This window comes from Mus caroli, unplaced genomic scaffold, assembly GCF_978045245.1.
Source record: "Mus caroli unplaced genomic scaffold, Mus_caroli_1 scaffold_1, whole genome shotgun sequence".
NCBI classification, from domain to species: domain Eukaryota; kingdom Metazoa; phylum Chordata; class Mammalia; order Rodentia; family Muridae; genus Mus; species Mus caroli.
The window spans coordinates 57,418,228-57,437,210 of record NW_028227256.1 but is presented as its reverse complement, the minus strand read 5'-3'; the positions used below and the strand labels follow the sequence as shown (position 1 = coordinate 57,437,210).

The window sequence follows — 18,983 nt, the reverse complement described above, 5'->3', positions numbered from 1 at the left end:
CCACTCATAATGAGATCTGACGCCCTCTTCTGGTGCATCTGAAGACAGCTACAGTGTACTTAATTATAATAATAGATAAATCTTTGGGCCAGGGTGAGCGGGGGTCTACCGGAGCAAGCAGAGGTCCCAACAACCAGATGAAGGCTCACAATTATCTGTACAGATACAGTGTGTACTCATATACATAAAATAAATGAATCTTAAAGAGAAACATTAGAACCAATGCATTATCATGACTTAACTATAAACATGTTAGTTTTTACAGATATTTTAAAAAATAGTTGACTTACTAAGATTCAGATTTACTTCATTATTTTAGCTCACTACCTGTGCACATTCGGTGTTAATCAACCTTAAGTTTCAAAGAGTTAATGATTCCTCAAAAACGGCTGGAAAAAGATTGTATATTGGGCATTTTCCTGGAAGAAGATCTGTAGGATTTTTGCAAATTCTTAGCAACCTCCCCAAAGGTTAAAACTCACCATACTATATTACTAATTTCTTGACCTTAGGAGAGTGTTTCTCAGTATTGCCTTCTTTGTCTCAGCACCATGAGCAGGTAATTAAAAATACATGTTCATTTATTTGAACTTGAAAGAAGTTGACTTTTCGTAAATTGCTTCTGAAAAATTATGTTTAAGGTTAATGGAGAATTTCTCAGCTGTTTTTTGAAATAAAACACAGAGTAGGTTGAAGATCACATTCATTTGATAGCATCAAAATCAGGATGAAGGACTGGAGAAATAGCTTAGTGGTTAAGGACACTGGCAGTTCTTGCAAAGGACAGAGGTTTGGTTCTCAGTACCTGAGTAGCAGCTCATAACTGTAACTCCAGTTTTAGGGGATCCCGCTTTCTCTTCTAGCCTCTGCAGGCACTACATGCACACATGGCACATATCTTAGTCAGGGTTTTACTGATGTGAATCAACACCATGACCAAGGCAACTCTTATGAGGACAACATTTAATTGGGGCTGGCTTACAGGTTCAGAGATTCTGTCCATTATCATCAATGTGGGAGCATGGCAGTGTCCAGGCAGGCATGGTGCAGAAAGAGCTGAGAGTTCTACATCTTCATCTGAAGGCCACTAGAAGATTGACTTCCAGGCTTCTAGGATGAGGGTCTTAAAGCCCAGGCACACAATGATGACACACTTCCTCCAACAAGGCCCTACCTACTACAACAAGGCCACACTTCCTAATAGTGCCACTCCCTGAGCCAAGCATATTCAAATCACCACAGTACAATTAGATACATTCAGACAAAATACTCATACACATGGAAATGAATCTTTAGAAACAGAGTGCAGATGGGGACTGACTGTATGTTTCCCCAGCCACAGAGACCAGGTGCCATTCCCAGTGCCACTGAAGGCAACTGTGGTAGCACCTAACTGTAATCCCAGCACGCTAGAGGTCATCTTCATTTAAGGTTATTTTCTGCTGTATACAGTGAGTTTTACTCAGCTTGGGCTACAAGGAGAATATATCTAAAAGCAAGATGGGCATTATTTGTTGGAGTTATAAAATCTCGAGATAGCATCCTAGTGAAACTTTATAATTCTACAAATAGAATACCTGAAGTTCAGTTTTTGTTTTTTCAAGACAGGGTTTCTCTGTGTAGTCCTGAGACTCGTTTTATAGACCAGGATGGTTTCAAACTCACAGAGATTTGCCTGCCTCTGCCTCCAATGTGCTACCATGCCCAGCACCAGAGTTCTTTTTTAAAACTTGAACTTATTTTATATGACATTTATACAGAAGCTAGTTGTAAAATACTACTCTAGCTTTGAACAGTTGGATTTCTTTTCCTCCCCCTCCTCTCATTGTTGTGATTTTCTGTTCAGATACCTGTTTTTCCTTATTGTAGAAAAGTTACAGGTGAAAAGAGTGTCATTGTATGAAGGTGGTAAGGAATAGGAGTGTGACCTGGTGGTAGGTTTGAGGGTCTCCTATGCACAAGGCCGTAGGTAAAGTCCCCAACACCACAAAGGAAGAGAGGGAATGAAGTTCATGATTGTCCTTTATAATAGGACATAAATGAAGCTATGGTAGATCAAAAACATAACCCTTTGAGGTAAGAGACGACCAAACTCTCTTCATGGTTCTTTACCATGTCCATATTCATATACTTCATAGTGAACTTATGTAGAATGAAGCCATTGACTAAATGATGTATTTGAAAAGATATTTACCCTGAACTGTGATAGTTTTGAGTCCAGGGTGTGCTAAAATTAAGTATGTATTTAGAAATTAGAGATAACTGATGAAAACCAATTATGTTTTTCCTTGTGGCTATCATTTAGAAGAAACTTCAGCTTTTTTAATATGTGTGCTGGATAGTTTTATGTCAACTTGGCACAAGATAAAGTCTTCTGAGAGGAGGGAAGCTCAAGAAAATAATTTCATAAGATGAGTTGTAAGCAAGCTTGTAGGGCTCGTTACTAATTAGTGACTGATGGGGAGGGCCCAGCCCATTGTGGGTGGGGCCACCCCTCGGTAGGTGGTCCTGGGTTCTCCAAGAAAGCAGGCTGAGCAAGCCATGGGGAGCAAGCTAATAAGGAGCACCGGTCCATGGCCTGTGCATCAGCTTCTGCCTCCAGGTACCTGCCCTGTCTGAGTTCCTGTCCTTTTCTTTTAAATGTTCCTTTAGATGACAAACAATGATATGGAAGTGTAAGCTGAATAAAGCCTTTCCTGTCTAACTTGCTTTTTGGTCATGGTGTTTTCATCATATCAAGAGACACTCCAAGACAGTATGGCAGTTCACTCATCTTTTTCTGTAATGAAGACCCACACTAATACAACTTGTTAAACTTTCTTCTTTTAAAGAGTTTGGATTCTGACAAGCCCAAAGAACCAGTAAAAAGATCTCCTCTTCGCCAGGAAACAAATATGGCCAACTTTTCTTACCGCTTCTCCATATACAACTTGAATGGTAAGATTTGCTAATGTCAAGTTCTATAATATAGGAATAATAGAAATGCAATACTGAATTATATATGTAACTTGACTGAGTTTGTTATTCTTTTAAAAAAATGGTGTGTGTGTGTGTGTGTGTGTGTAGGTATACACACGAGTGCAGGTCCCAGTAAACTAGAAGTGTCAGATAATCTTGAAGTTAGAGTTACAGTGGTTGTGAACCATCTAATACTGGTGGGTGTTAGGAATGGAGCTCAGGTTCTCTGCTTTTAGCTACTGCTGAGCCATCTCTTCATTCTGAGTTAACTTATGCATATTCAATCACAGAAAAAGAAACTAAAACATAACGTGTATGTATGTCTTGTCATGTATTTAATACTTGATACTGTGCATGCTAAGGAGAAAGCCCACAGCAATCTGACTGTATTGTTTTCTGGCTGGACTAAAGTCTAAAGAAAAATTTTCTTAATAATTTAAAAGTCAGTCCATGTGACCTGTATTTAATGTACCTAGCCACTTCTTAGTGTTTGTAATACATGTTCTGATTTTTTTAGACTTTCCTCTTTATGCCCTTCTCGCTTTTGGTAATAGCTATATCTACATGGATATTGACCATATTAATAGTTGCCTTAGGGTTTCTATAGCTATGATGGAAGACCATAACCAAAAGCAAATTGGGAAGCAAAGAATTATTTGGCTTATACTTCTTTCATTGAAAGAAGTCAGGACAGGAACTTAGACAGCAGGAACCTGGAGGCAGGAGCTGAAACAGGCATGGAAGGATGCTGGTTACTAGCTTGCTTCCCCTGGCTTGTTCAGCCTGTTTTCTAATGAAAGCCAGGACCACCAGCCCCAGGATGGCACCATCCAGCTGGACTCCACTAATTAAGAAGCTGCCTTACAGCCAGTCTTACGAAGGTGTTTTCTCAATGGAGGTTTCCTCCTTTTGGATACCTCTCACTTGTGTCAAGCCAGCACAGAGTACAAAGTACTTGAGAGACTGGGATAAAGCCATGGAATAGTACAAGGTGTTTTCAGTATTTTGTCTTTAAACTCACAACTTTATTTTCTTTACCAGAGATCTTAAAGGATAGGCTATTTGCTTCTAACAATTCTCTCAAGACTTAAAACAAAACCTGTTAAGTACTTGATTTGATTGATTTTAGGTCCAATGAAATGTATTGTTTTCCCTTTTTTCCCCCACTGCCTATGGCTAATTTATAATAGAATGTATAGATTTTGATTATGCTCTGAAACTTTTGTCTTCTCTGTAGAAGCTCTGAATCAGGGCGAGACTGTGGACCTGGATGCCCTGATGGCCGATCTCTGCTCTATAGAGCAGGAGCTCAGCAGCATTGGCTCAGGAAATAGTAAGCGTCAAGTCACAGAACCAAAAGTTACTCAGAAGCTACCTGCTGGCCGACATACGTCAAAGCATGGCACCCTGAGAGGACCGTCATCTTCCTCTAATAGAACAACTAAACCTTCCCATGCTAACTACTCCCTGGATGACATCACTGCACAGTTAGAACAGGCTTCCTTGAGCATGGATGAGGCTGCTCAGCAATCTGTGGTAGAAGATCCTAAGCCTTTAGTGACAAATCAGCACAGAAGGACTGCATCAGCAGGCACTGTGAGTGATGCTGAAGCGCGCTCCATCAGTAACTCCTCCCGGTCAAGCATCACCTCTGCAGCCTCCAGCATGGATTCTTTGGATATTGATAAAGTGACACGCCCTCAAGAACTTGATTTGACAACACACCAGGGGCAGCCAATTACTGAGGTAAATAGAGAAAATTTTTCTCTGTTATTTTGGCCTTAAAATGCAGAGAAATGGCTGTGTTTAGTTTTGTTTTAATATAGTTTGATTGACTTTCCTACTTCTTTAACATTTAAAATTTATCAAAAGTACTTCTCAGCTAAATAGACCACAGGAGTGTACCACCAGACATAGCAGTGCCACAAAGATGAACTAGAAGAGGCTTACATTTTTCTTTTTTCTTTTGATTTGTTAGAATCCCTTAAATTAATGCCAGTTATTCCATGTGATTAAAAAATTAATTATGATTTGAAAAGCCATAAATAGCTAAAAAGCTGATAATTTTTTAAACATGATTAAAGTAAGGTCATAAGGGCATGTAAATCTTCACTGTAGTCCTCTAAGTTTGCTCCATTCTATTATTAAAGGGTTAGTTAGAATGATACAGCAGAAAGAGACGCTGGACTTCCAGAACATGTGTCTTTGTCATTTGGTACCCATGGAACTCAGGTGAGTTATTCAGTCTCTGCAGACATCAGTTGCTCGTAAGGAAAATGCAATTTCTATTACTTGGTGTGCCTTCCTCTCTTCCTCAGAGATGATTCTGAGACTCAAAATACAGGTGATTGAGGATGACATTTTCCTGAGTGCCGTGGGATAAGAGAGGGGGATGGGTTTGTGATAATATATTTAACAAAAGAAAGAGGTTTCTTTCTTGATTTCTCTACATTGAGAAGATAGCAATTTTGTTATATGATAGGAACAAGAAAGCAAATGAATGGAGCAGAACAACGCCAGCCTTTCCAGTGAGCTTGTATCTACAGCTCTAGTACAAAGTAATAGAGTGTGTGCATTATTACCATTAGTGCAAGACACTCTGAAACACTGCTGAGTTACAGAGACACTTGAAATGTGTACTACCCGCCATCAGTAGACTCTCCCCTGCCCAATTAATTTAATTCTTTAGATTAACTTAAATTATTCATTAACTCTGGGTATTTACCCAAATGCTTAGCTTTGTTTAGGTACTATGTATGGAGCACAAAAGAAGCATTGACTATCATTGTGGTTTAGAGACAAATGAACAGTTACAAAGAAAGCACACACATTATATAAGCCTAAAGAATAAACCCTCATTTACTAAAAATGGATCTTGTCTACATTCTGTATTCTATAGAGAATTTGAAAACCAGTTTCTCCTTTATGAAGAAATCTAGTACCTATTTACTTTATGGCCTATGAGCCTTGTCCTCACCAGCTCCTCCGTGTTTCATTTCATGCCTGTCAGATTTACCTGAGATTTAAGGGAGCAGTGTTTATTAGAGATGTGGTGTTCTCTTCTTTGTCTGGTTTGTTATTACTTCCTTTCTGTCCTATTATTTTGAGTTAGGTCAAAATGCATGAGAACAGATCTGAACTAATTACTAGACTGCCTGTCCTGTCCCTCTGTTTTTCTGTCTGTAAAATACCGATCATTAAGTTCAAGCAGTGTAAGGGAATATAAAGTGAAAAGTCCCAACTCTCAGGAAACACAATAAATACCTATGGGCAAAGATAAAACACTCGGTGGTGTAGTGTTTAATATAATATTTTAAATATGAAGTTTGATAGGTAAATTTAGATAGGAATGGTCTAAAATCTTATCTGGCCCCCTCTTACCTTTTCCAGAGTGATTTAAAAATTGGTTTAAAAACTTGCTTCAATATTCTTTTTTTATTGATATACTATGTTGTGATTCAAATAGGAAAAACAGAGATGAGCTCATTAGATCCAAACCCCATATATCAAATAGTCTTAAAATTAAATCAAATACAACTTTGAAAATTATAATTAGTTTTTCATATATGGAATTAAATAGTTCTTTCAGACTTATTAAATATTTTCTACCATACACATGTCATAATTTGCTCCCAGAAATAAGCACTGTCTAATCTTGGAGCTAGTTCTTTTTTTTTTTTTAAGATTTATTTATTTATTATGTATACAGCATTCTGCATGCATGTATGTCTACAGGCGAGAAAAGGGCACCAGATCTTATTTTATATTGTTATGAGCCATATGGTTGCTGGGAATTGAACTCAGGACCTCTGGAAAAGCAGCCAGTGTTCTTAATTTCTGAGCCCTCTCTCCAGTGGAGCTGGTTCTTATAACATTTATCCCCATATCATTAAACTTTGCTGTGTGTCTGAGGTACTGATGTTGAAAGGTAGGACTATAGCTTGTCTTTAGACACCTCCCTTACTTCTCTACTTATGTTCCATGCTTTCTAGTTCTCCACTGTCTCACACTTAGTCGTTGTTCTTTATTTCCTTCCTGCTCCTTCTTTTGTGTGTGTGTGTGTGTAGGGGGTGGGGGGGATGGGTCTTAGAGATCAAGCAAACCCAGGCAAGCACTTATACACTCCACCACTGAGCTAAATCCCTGGCCCTTCCAGAACACTCAATGCTTTTATTACAGTGACTACACTTGAAGTTCACTGCAAAACACTATAAAGAATATACTTTCTTTTAAGAGATAGCATTTTGCTTTTTAAAAACAAAACAAAAAAGACCAGGCAAATAAAACCCTTCCTTATTACCATGTTTATCATTTCTGCTTTTAATTTACAGCTGTTGATTCAGTCTTGTCTAGCTGGGACAGAAGTAATGTTCTAGTAATTTCTTTCCTATTAAACTTCATTTTCCTCCTATCATTTATTATTTATGTCTTTTCTCTCAGATCATTAACCCTCTGCAGAGACGATTCCACCTGTCTCTGGCATGAAGGGCATATGCCTGGCAGCCAGTATTCCAGCAGCCAGTTAGGGAAAAGAACAGGTTTGGATGTGGGATTGTTTCTCAGTGTGAACTTCATCTGATCCTTAGATTTCTCAGCACAAACACAGCTGACACTTTGGGCTAGGTAGATGAGTTGTGAGAAGGTACCCTGGGATTGTAGGATGTTTGGCAGTACCCCGACCTGTACTCAGCAGGTACCAGTCGTTCCCTTCCAGTTATAGATATGATTACACCCCAGTGAAAGATAAAATCACTCCCATTTGAGAATGTTATCTTTAGGTAGAAAATTTTAATAGCAAATTGGAGCCCTTTTTTTTTTTCAGGAAAAATAACCTTGGGTTTTCCTGCTCCTAACATCTTTTCCTTGGGAACATACTGAATTAAGATTAATTATAGATGGCTAGTGCAGGAGACTAAGTATGAGTTCTTCAGCCTAGCTGCAGGGTAAAACACAGTTTCAAACAAAACAATCAAAGATTGGTTATAGAGTATTTCTAGGTGGGGCCAGAGATGTTGCCCAGTGGTACATTGCTGACTCAGCATAGACAAGGTTATACATTCAGTCTCCAGCACCAAGAAGAAAGTGATTGTTCAGAAACGTCACCAGGTGCTGCAGGTGACTTTAAATCACCCCAGATTAGTAAGTGCACAGAACAAGAAGAGTGCTGTGAAGCACATTGTAAGACCCTAACTTCCTCCTATAGGGATGGGATAGCTTTTGTAAGTGAGTACGAACATGTCCCAGAGGGGCCTTAGACTTACATTCATTACTGTAAGATACTACTGCTTCCTGTACAGTGTGACAGTTTCATAATCCTTGGTCATTTCTGTTCTTACCAATGTGGTCTCTTTCCACACAACCACCTATATCACTTATCATAATAGTCCCCAGAAAGGTCCCTTGTGAACAGCTATGCCTGAGGTTGCAGAACTGAGTGGACCTCATCTCAAGCAGTGGGCTGGCCCGTGGGGGCCTATGAATGAATGTCAGCCTGAACATGAGTATATTGCTGATAGGTAGATGCAGAAGGAACTCTAGGGAGGGAGTGCTTTCTCAAGTACGCTTTCTGTCTGTGTAGTCCCACTTGTTACTATGCTGCTTCTGAGCACTAGCACACACATGACACAAAGCCAGGTGCTGTTCTGCTCTTCTCCAAATTAGATCAGCAGGCAGCTGTCATTTGGCCTTTCAGTGCTTACCACACAGATACACAGTTTGTGTCTTCCAGAAACTATCCTTGTCTGCTTGTAAGTTTGATATCTTTTTAAACTCTTTATTTTTGTTTTAGTGAGATTTGGAAAGAAAGTAGAAATACCTCATTAGTATCACTACAGCCTCTTGACTTTTGGAGTGCCCCACAGTAGAGTCTGCAGACTATGTTTTAATCATATTCCTTTACACTGACAAGTCCAATTTTTAAAAATATTTTAAAATTTTTTTCATAGAATAAAGTTTGATTGTATTTCTCCTCCCCCAATTTCTTCCAAATTCTCCTTACCCATCCTCTCTGCCTTAAACAAAAATAACAATAAAAACCAAGAAATACACACACACACATACACCCCCAAAAAACTCACAGAAACAAAAACCAAAATAGGCTAAAGACTAATAACAAAAATGTCCAAACAAAGCAGAATGGGACAGAAGGTCTACAAAAATGCCACTGAGTTTGTTTTGACCAACTACTGCTGGACACAGGACCTGCCTTGAGGTATGGTTAATATACTCTGTGAGACTTCAGTGGAGAAAACTGATTTTTTCCTTTGCCAGAGGGTATCAATTGTAGATAGCTTCTTTAGGACAGGACCCCATGTCCACTTCCCCCTCTTAGTGCTGGGACCCCCATCTAGCTAAAACTCTTGCAGGCCTTATGTGTACTGTCTCTATGAGTTTAGATGTGCATCCGTCCTGTTATGTCTGAAGCGTTAATCTTATTACTGGTTTTGTGTGTATTTTTTTTCTAAGCTATTGGGAGTTAGCTGCATTTATCATCACCTTTTTCTGTTTGTCATGCCTACTACCATTTCTAGTTCCTGAGAACATTAACCATATAGAATTTATAGACTTCTTTGAACTAATAACTGAAATAGTGCTATAGAACATGTTTAATGGATAGTACATAGAAAAGTGAAGAGAGTCTTAATCTGACAAAGCATATGGCATGAAGACAAAACAGAAGTAGTTTATGCATTCCATAAGTAGCTACTTAATATCATACCGATTCTCAGTGCCTAATCACCACACTTGATTGCAAAGAATAAACTGTCATCAACAGGGACTGGAGAGATAGCTCAGTAATTAAGTGCTTGATATGAAAGCATGAGAACCTGAGTTCAGATCAAATAGCATCCATGTAAAAACTGGGCATGATGCACAATGATACAGGTCTGTACCCCAGTGCAGAGGGGCAGTGACTGGTGGATCCTGGAGGTTTGGTAGCCAGCCACCATTGCCAAATCAGTGAGCTCCAAGTTTAGTCCCTGTCTCAGCAAATATGATGGGACATTATTGAGGAAGATGTTGGACATCAGCCTGTGACTACATAGGCATACACAAACATGTCACACACGCAAGGTCATTAATCACTTTGAAGATTAAATACAGAATGTTTTACAACTCAAAGGCTGACATCTTTGAGGGGAAAGAGTTGCAGAGAAGTGAGGAATTAATGGGTGGCTAGGAAGTGGCCTAGCTGCCAAGTATGGATTGAGGAACTTTGGCAGTACAGAGAAACAAGAGGCAAGAGGCAGGTTAGCCAGACGAGTTGAACATTCTTGCCCCTTCCTTACCCTGGTTGGTTGACCTGTTTCAATGTCAGACATACTGAAGGAGGAATGAGACATGCTTAGCTTCTTATAAACATGAGAGGGTGGGTGGGAAAATATGAATTTAATACAGAATACACTTTGCTGGTTGAGATTCTTTGTAAGGGAAGAGGGAAAAGATAAAGGCAGAAGCTTGAGGTGCTGGGGACGTAGCACTGGTTTTGGGGGATAGTTAACATATTGGTAGGAGGCAGACACAGACTATGGCCAGTGTGGCCCAGGGCAAGTAAAGGCTCATGAGCATACACTGCTTCTGGACAGCATGGCTGCAAAGGTCTTCTGACAGCTGGATTGTCTAGAAGGGAAATAAGGCTATTCTTAAATTGTTAAGGATTAAGCAGATCATCTGGTTCTTCATTTTCTTTCTAATTTTTGTGTGAAAGAATAAATGGTAAAAATTTTTCTATTTTTTCCGTTGCTGTTTCTGTCATTTGAGTGATCCATTTCTCTTTGTGCATGAGTAGGAGACCTGCTCTTTTCACCTCCATTATCTATCATTTTTTTCCTCCCTCCGTTTTCACAGCATGCTATCTCTCTGAGCTGTCCCAGTAAGCAGGCCAAGCACCACTCTGACTTCACAGAAGAGCAGGCTGAGCTGACACCTGTAAGTTCTGTAAGCATATCTGGGGCTGTTTAAATCAACAAAGAAAAATAGATTCATTAGAATTCCAAATGATGATGTCTGATCATATAATTCCATCAGCTTTCCTTTTGTTTAAAAAATGTAGTTATTTAAAAAGACTTGTGGTGGCGCACGCCTTTAATCCCAGCACTCAGGAGGCAGAGGCAGGCGGAATTATGAGTTTGAGGCCAGCCTGGTCTACAAAGTGAGTTCCAGGACAGCCCGGGCTATATAGAGAAACCCTGTCTCAAAAAAACAAAAACAAAAAGACTTGTAAATTAAAAAAAAAAAAATCCTACGTCAAAATTAACCAGACCCAAAGTCTACACAACTCAAAGACTTTCCGTACAGTGAGAATGGGCATTTGGAATGGAAGCTGTGGAGCTTCACATTAGATTCTACACTTTCACTATTGAATACAGTTTATGTCCTTACCCACCACCAAAAAACAAAGCAGAACAACCCATGACAGCCACAACTAGAAAGACAACTTAGCTTCATATGCTCCTTCATAATTCACTACCTGCGTTCAGACCTTCCTTAGCCCGTCAAACTTAGCACTTTGTCTTCTTTCCTTCATGTTGTACTGTAACTAGTGTACATTTGTTTAGATATATATTTTTTATTGGCTGGAATCTGTATATGAGAGTGAACATATGATTATTTTTCTTTCTGATTTATTTGACCTCAATATTATGCATTCTAAGGCCATCCATTTTCCTGTGGAATATTTTATGATAGCAAATATACATATTGCTACCCCTCAGTAGGAATAAAAGATAAGACAGTCTGTAGGAAAATTCACAGGAAATTATTATTACACAGGAAAGGAATCTTCACAAAGGAAGATTTTAAAGCACTACTGCAAGTACTGCATGATTTCCATCATGGCTGTATTAATTTACACTACTCCCATTAACTCTTGACATCCCCTCCACCACTGCTGTCACATTTGTTGACAGGCATTTTGATTAGCGTGAAGTGGTATCTCAAAGCACATCCATCCATCTATCTATCTGTCTATCTATCTATCTGGTTTTTTTGAGATAGAATTTCTCCGTGTAGCTCAGGAACTCACTCTGCAGACCAGGCTGGCCTTGAACTCACACAGATCTGCCTGCCTCTGCCTAGTAAATGTTGGAATTAAAGGCATGCATTACCACCACTTGGCTTCACAGTAGATTTGATTTGCATTTCCCTGATTGGGTTTTGGATTTTTTTCCCCAGTTAAGTTACCCATTTGTTGATTGGCAGGGTTTTTCCCCTCATGGTGCTCAATATCTGTAATTCTTTGTAAGTTCTGGCTGTCAGTGCCTTGCTGAAGTGTAGCTGGGGAAGATTTTCCCCCCATTGCGTGGGCTGTCTGTTAACTCTGCTGATTGAGTTCTTTGCTATGGAGGAACTTTTTATTGTTGAGCAGTCCCATCTGTTGATACTTGGGGTTAGTTAGTTTCTGTATGGTTGGTGTTCTTTTGAAAAGTTCTTGCCTACCCCATATTTTGAAGGCTATCACCTGTGTTTTCTTCTAAAAGTTTCAGTGTTTCAGGTTTTAAATTAAGCTCTTTGATCCATTTTGGATGATTTTTTTTTTACAAGATGAAAAATATAAACAAAATATTCTGTAGGTAGAAATAGAATTTTTCTAGCACTGTTTGTTGAATTTTTCAAATAAAAATTAAACCAGTTTTTAAAGAAAATGATCAAATCCTGATAGTCACCTTATAATACAGTGCTTTTGAATGTTAACACTCAAGGTAGACTACCTGATATAAAAGGGTTTTTTTTTTTTTTTGTCTTTTTTTTTTCTTTTAAGAACCACTTTAAAATTCTGAATCTAAGGGCCTTCATCAGCTTCTGTAAGCACTAAGAGATTTAGCTATTCTTCAGGGTGGGACCATAAGGTGCATTGTTTCTTCTGCACTGGTACTTAACTAAATACCTAGTTTCTTCAAAAATGTATTCTCTGGCTAGTGGTCATTCTTTTTTACCATGCAGTAGCTCTCAATTCTTTTCATCCTCTTAAAAATAACGAATACTGTATAACACTATCTTTACTACTACCAACAAAATTCATAGTTACCATAATCTCCTCCATCCCTGCAATGTAAAAGGATATAATGCCTTAACATTTAGGATAAAAAAAAAAGCAAACCTAAATAATTTATATAAAAATATGTAATGTGTAAAGAATGCAAGATAGTAGTGAAAATCCATCTGTTCTTAAGCTAGAGTTCTCATAGAAGTGATCAGTAGTTTGATTGTTAAAAAACACAAAAAAAGAAAGTAGAAAATGAATGGTCCCCAGAATTCTAGTGTGCTGGGATGGTAACAGACACGACATGTTTGTGTATGGTGGAAGAAAACTGGGAGGTAGCCTTAACTGGAATAGTGAGATGGTGTGCTAAGACAGGGACAATGGAAACTACAGAAGACCTTGAGTTCTTCCTGCCTTAGCAAAACTGAGTGCTTGGATTATAAACATTCCCCATCATCTGACTTGAGATAAGTTTCTAGCTGTAGTTATGGTCTTTTGCAGTTTTAAATGAGATGGTATAGTAAGAAATTATTTTTGATATTTGATTTTTATAAACATACATTTCTCAGTCTGTACTAATGAAGTTCAGTGAAATTCCTGTATTTTGTATTTTAACTAATACAGCATTTAGTTCTTAATTTTGTTCAAAGGAATTTCAGATCTCAGTGTAACTGACACTGCCAGTTGTGATACTGGAGGCTCTTACTTCAAGCTCGAGTTCCATTAGTAATAGTTTTCACTATTATAAACAGTTCTTCATAAGTTTTACACAAAAAACCTATGGCCGGGTTGGGCCAACATGAGCAGCATGGGTAAGAGGAGGTGAATATAAGCAAAGTACTGTGTTTATATGCACAAATGTCATCAAACCCATTATGTTTGATATTGTGAAACAATAAAACTATAGAATTTTCTCAATCTATTTTATAAGACAAAATGTTCCAAAATCCATTGAAAATTTATATTATACAAAATTATTTTGTGTTTTCATATAAAGTATACAAGATTTTTCATCCATAATTTTCCATGGGAGGACATAAATGTCCCATGGGATGGATCTGTACTTTCTGATGTTGTACTGTGCTTTAAGACAGCTGGCATTTCAAACTATCTTCTCAATAAATACTGTTAACCCCTCCTCTTATCTTTATTGTGAATGCTCAAAATACCCTCCCCATTTTTCTGAGATACCAAGTTAGAGGCAGTACTCACTACCTCTGAGAATCACTTATCTCAAATACCTGCTTTTTTTTTTTTCATTTCCTCTACCCATCCCACCCTTTTCAGCCTCCAACCCATCCTCCAGGACGGTACGTGTTTGCAGGAATACTTCACTGAACTCATAATTTTGGCACGGGTGCTCTCCTGCTCCTCCCTCCCGTGCCGCCTGGCACAGCTGATTGTCGTTGTCAGTGGACAATACAGAAAGATATTAGGGAGTTAAAGGCCAGGCAGCTCAGAGAGAACAAGGGCTGAGTTTCTTGTTCTTAGACACGGCAGCAATATGTGACTGCCTTTTTTACTCCAGGGCCTGGTGTAGCTCCAGGCTTGAAGTTAGAGTAAAGAATGGCTGAACTGAGAGAGAAAAAGCATAGATGGAAGAGAAAATGAAAACATACAAGCTGTGAGTTTTTGTTTATTTTTACTGTAATGCATTTGTGTCGGCATGTGTAACACAGTGCGCATATGGAGTTCAGAGGACAGTTTTGTGAAGTTGGGTCTTTCCTTCCACCTTACATGGGGTCTTGGGGATCACACTCATGTTCTCAGGCTCTCCAGAGCAAGTGCTGTGCCATCTCGCTCACCAGAGTGTGTTTTGGTTAACTAGCAGCATGTGCCAGGACACCTTGGCTGCTAACGGCACACTTCATTTCTCCCTTTACATCTTCCTCCAGCGAGAGGCTTGATCCCTCTTCCTTCTGAAATTGAGTTAAGGAACATTGTGTAGCTTGCTGATACTAAAGAGGGAAATGGGTAATGTAAGTCTTTGTTTAAAAGAGAACTCATTTCAGCTCTGGTTTCTAGGTGCTTTGCCTCCCCTAAAAGGCCCTGACATTCTGCTTTTCTAGATTTTTCTATTGTTCAGTAAAACTTTCAACCCAAATAATCATAATACTTTCAGAATATTGCCTCCATTAGCAAAGTACAGTTCAGTAGTATTTTCATAAGTCATTTTTCATTATTTATAGAAATAACTAAAACTCATTATGATGCTTAATGTATTTCTGGATCAGGTCTCCCTGCCCCCAAAATCCAAAATATGTCTTTTTTTTAATTATTTTATGTGTATGAAAATTTTGTCTGCATGTATGTCTGTGCACTACATGCATGCCTGGTGCCTGTGGAGGCTGAAAGAAGTCATCAGTTCCCCTAGGACTGGAGTTACAGGCAGTTGTGAGCTGGAAATCAAACCTGGGTCGTCTGGAAGAGCGCCCAGTGCTCTTAAACACTGAGCCACTCCAAACGCAGACACCATTGCATACGCCAGCAAGATTTTGCTGAAAGGACCCAGATATAGCTGTCTCTTGTGAGACTATGCCAGTGCCTGGCAAACACAGAAGTGGATGCTCACAGTCAGCTATTGGATGGATCACAGGGCCCCCAATGGAGGAGCTAGAGAAAGTACCCAAGGAGCTAAAGGGGTCTGCAACCCTATTGGTGGAACAACAATATGAACTAACCAGTACCCCCAGAGCATGTATCTCTAGCTGCATATGTAGCCGAAGATGGCCTAGTTGGCCATCAGATTTGGGAGGAGAGGCCCCCTTGGTCTTGCAAACTTTATATGCCTCAGTACGGGGTAACGCCAGGGCCAAGAAGTGGGAAGGGAGTGTGAGGGGGAGGGTATGGGGGACTTTTGGGATAGCATTTGAAATGTAAAATAAGAAAATACCGGGGTTAGCGAGATGGCTCAGTGTTTAAGAGCGCTGGCTGCTCTTCTGAAGGTCCAGAGTTCAAATCTCAGCAACCACATGGTGGCTCACAACCATCCGTAATGAAATCTGATGCCCTCTTCCAGTGTCTGAAAACAGCTACAGTGTACTTACATATAATAAATAAAAAAAGAAAAGAAAAAAAAAAAAAGAAAATACCTAATTTAAAAAAAAAAAAAAACACTGAGCCATCTCTCTCCTCCCCTTGTTTTTAAAAACAAAACAAAACAAAAACAAAACATCATTAAATGGGCAAGGAGAGCATGCACGTGCCACCACAGTTTAAAGACGTGAAAGGACAATTACTTAGGGGAATTGATTGTCTCCTTTCAGGATAGTTTGAGGTAGGGTCTCTCTTACTGTTTCTACCATGCTGTCTGTCTGTGTGTTCCAGTCAGTTCTCCTGTCCATGGAAATCTTGCCATGGGAGTGCTGGGCTTATAGATGGGCACCACCACATCTAACCTTGTACAAGGATTTTGGGGATTAAACTCATGTTCATGTGTATTCAGCAAGCACTTTCACCTGCTGAGCCATCTGGTCCCCTGGATCTGTTTCTTAAGCAACCACCAAAATATTTTCTGAAACCCAGGTGCTAAGATGATAACTGATTACTACATTAAGTACATTTTGTAAGCTTTGTTTAAGCTTATGTTAAAATTCATGTCTGGAATTATATTTCATAGCTTTCCTGGATGGTGTGAAGCAAACTAATTTATTTCTTCCTTCCTTCCTTCCTTCCTTCCTTCCTTCCTTCCTTCCTTCCTTTCTTTCTTTCTTCCCTTTTTTTTTTCTTTTTGTCCCCCTGCCCCCGCCCCCGACAGGATTTCTCTGTGTACCATTGGCTGTCCTAGACTTAACTCTGTAGACCAGGCTGGTCTTGAACGCTGAGATACACCTGCCTCCCCCTCCTGAGTGTCGGGATTAAAGGTGTATGGCACTAAGACCCAGGGAATATTTCATTTCTTAAAACTTGAACTGCAAGGCCAGCAAGACAGCACAGTGGCTAAAGGCACGTGTCACCAAGCTCAGTGACCTGAGTGTGGCCCCCAGTGCTTACATGATGAAAAGAGAGACCTGACTTAAAAACAAGTTACCTTTTGACTTCTACACTGTAGAATGTGTATGCCAACACACATACACACAAGCCATAGAGGCACCAGTTGTTTTGTTTTGTTTTTTTTTAAACTTGAAATGTGGTTAGATTGAATATATAGATTCCATTATTTGGAGCCCTTTCTGGAAAAATAACTCGTAAGATAAATTGTGATACGTTTTTAAGAAGGTTTTTTTCTTGGAAAAATGGCTCAGGGGATAAAAAAAAACCACTTCTTGTGTAGATGTGAGGGCTAGAGTTTGGATCCCCAGGACCCAGGTAAATGCCAAGTGGGCATGGCAGGCCGCCTGCAATCCCAGCCACTACAGACAGAGACAGGATTGCAGTGAAAGCTAGCTAAATAGACTAGTCAAATCAGTACACGGTGGAGAATAATTGAGAAAGGCATGAACATCAACTTCTGGCCTGCACAGGCAGACACATGTAATCACCACACACCCGTATGCCCACATGTAGAGATACAGGCACATACCACACACAGATTACTTTTTTCAAATTCATGCTGTGTCTTACATATTTATGTAAAATATTTTTTCTCACATGTAATGACAAAATAATGAGTGAATGACATCAGCAAAAGTAATAGTTAAGGGGTGTGGGGGGCTGGAGAGATGACTCAGCAGTTAAGAGCACTGACTGCTCTTCCAGGGGGTCCTGGTTCAGTTCCCAGCAACCACATGGTGGATTATAACCATCTGTAATGGGATCTGACACACTCTTCTGGTGTGTTTGAAGACAGTTATAATTGTAAATAAAAGAAATAAATCTTTTTTTTTAAAGTAATAGCTAATACTTTTAAATTTTGTTTTCTAGTCTTTCTACTTCTGTGTGCTCTCTGGTAAGGGCCAAGCAGTAACCTTAAACTAAATTTGAGTTTCCAGAAACTTCTGCCTACCTACTGTTTTATGGATAAAATAACTGGTCTTTATCTTTGACTGTCGCATAAAGAAAAATGAGGGCCTAGGAATAACTTTCTCAGTTCTTAATGTTTGACCTTTTTAGTGAAGATCGTGAGGAACCCCCCTCCCCCCCAACACACACCATTAGGTTTCTTTTTGTTGTTTGGAGAGAATGGATGAGGGACTGGTTATATAGGTTCATCCTGAACTAAAACTAACTTTAGCAATACAAAGAAGTATCATATAACAGATTCAAAACACTGTGGCTTTGTGCTAAGTTTGTGTCTTTATAACAGTAACTCCAGTCTTTAATATGCTGTATCATCTATACGGAATTTTTGAAAGTATCTACCGATCTTGTACCTATTCACCGGACTTTATTCCCAAAAAACCTTGTCAAAGTAATGTTAGATTTATAAAATACACCATTAAGGGATACTTTCTGATACAATACCTTCCATTCACCATTCATTGCTTTGAATGGTGAAAGTAATTACGTGTATTAAACACTAATTCAAATCTGTTAAGGGATAGGCAAGTTCAGATGTTACACATGTCAAAATAGTTGTAGTTTAAGGCTTAAATAATATAATACGCTGATGTACGCTTGCATTACAGTGTGCTATTTAAGTTATCCAGAGCCTTGAGAGGTAGGTGAGTTCCGTTTGCAGTACGCACCCCAGGTGGCTCACACCTGCCTGCAGCTCCAGCTCCACACGCTCACGCAGACACACACATTCACATCATCTAAAGTAAAATGGGGATTTTTTAAGTTATTAAGAAGGTATAATTGGTAGTTAAGGGCTACATTATGTGCATCGTTGCTACGGAGAGATATTAATTGAATACATTTAAATCACTTCGGGGGCAAAAAGTCACTGTTTATTTTCTGTGAAAGTCCTTCCCTTTGTAACACTGTGCTGTAATGAAAGGATTAATAAAATTTTACTGGGAACAAAATATCAGGAAAAATACATATGGGTGTTTTTCCTCTTGGTGTGGCTTTCATTGAATTGATGAAAAATGGTTGCCTTTTTTTTTTTACAATGTTTGTTCTAAACAGACTATACTGCTTAAATCTCTGTAAATCTTAC

The 18,983-nt window shown here is 39.1% G+C and overlaps 1 protein-coding gene across 6 annotated transcripts in view; it reads left to right on the top strand.

Moving 5' to 3' along the window:
- Positions 1-18,983, top strand: part of Raph1 (Ras association (RalGDS/AF-6) and pleckstrin homology domains 1) — an 80,807-nt gene that overhangs the window by 34,045 nt on the left and 27,779 nt on the right. For 4 of the 6 annotated variants that reach the window (XM_085837805.1, XM_085837803.1, XM_029479579.2 and 1 more), the window contains exons 3-5: positions 2,832-2,937; positions 4,196-4,704; positions 10,807-10,887. In XM_085837805.1, the coding sequence (XP_085693931.1) occupies positions 2,832-2,937; positions 4,196-4,704; positions 10,807-10,887 (696 nt within the window). The remainder of the gene's footprint in view (positions 1-2,831; positions 2,938-4,195; positions 4,705-10,806; positions 10,888-18,983) is intronic. The other 2 variants (XM_085837808.1, XM_085837809.1) reach the window with 1 other exon arrangement.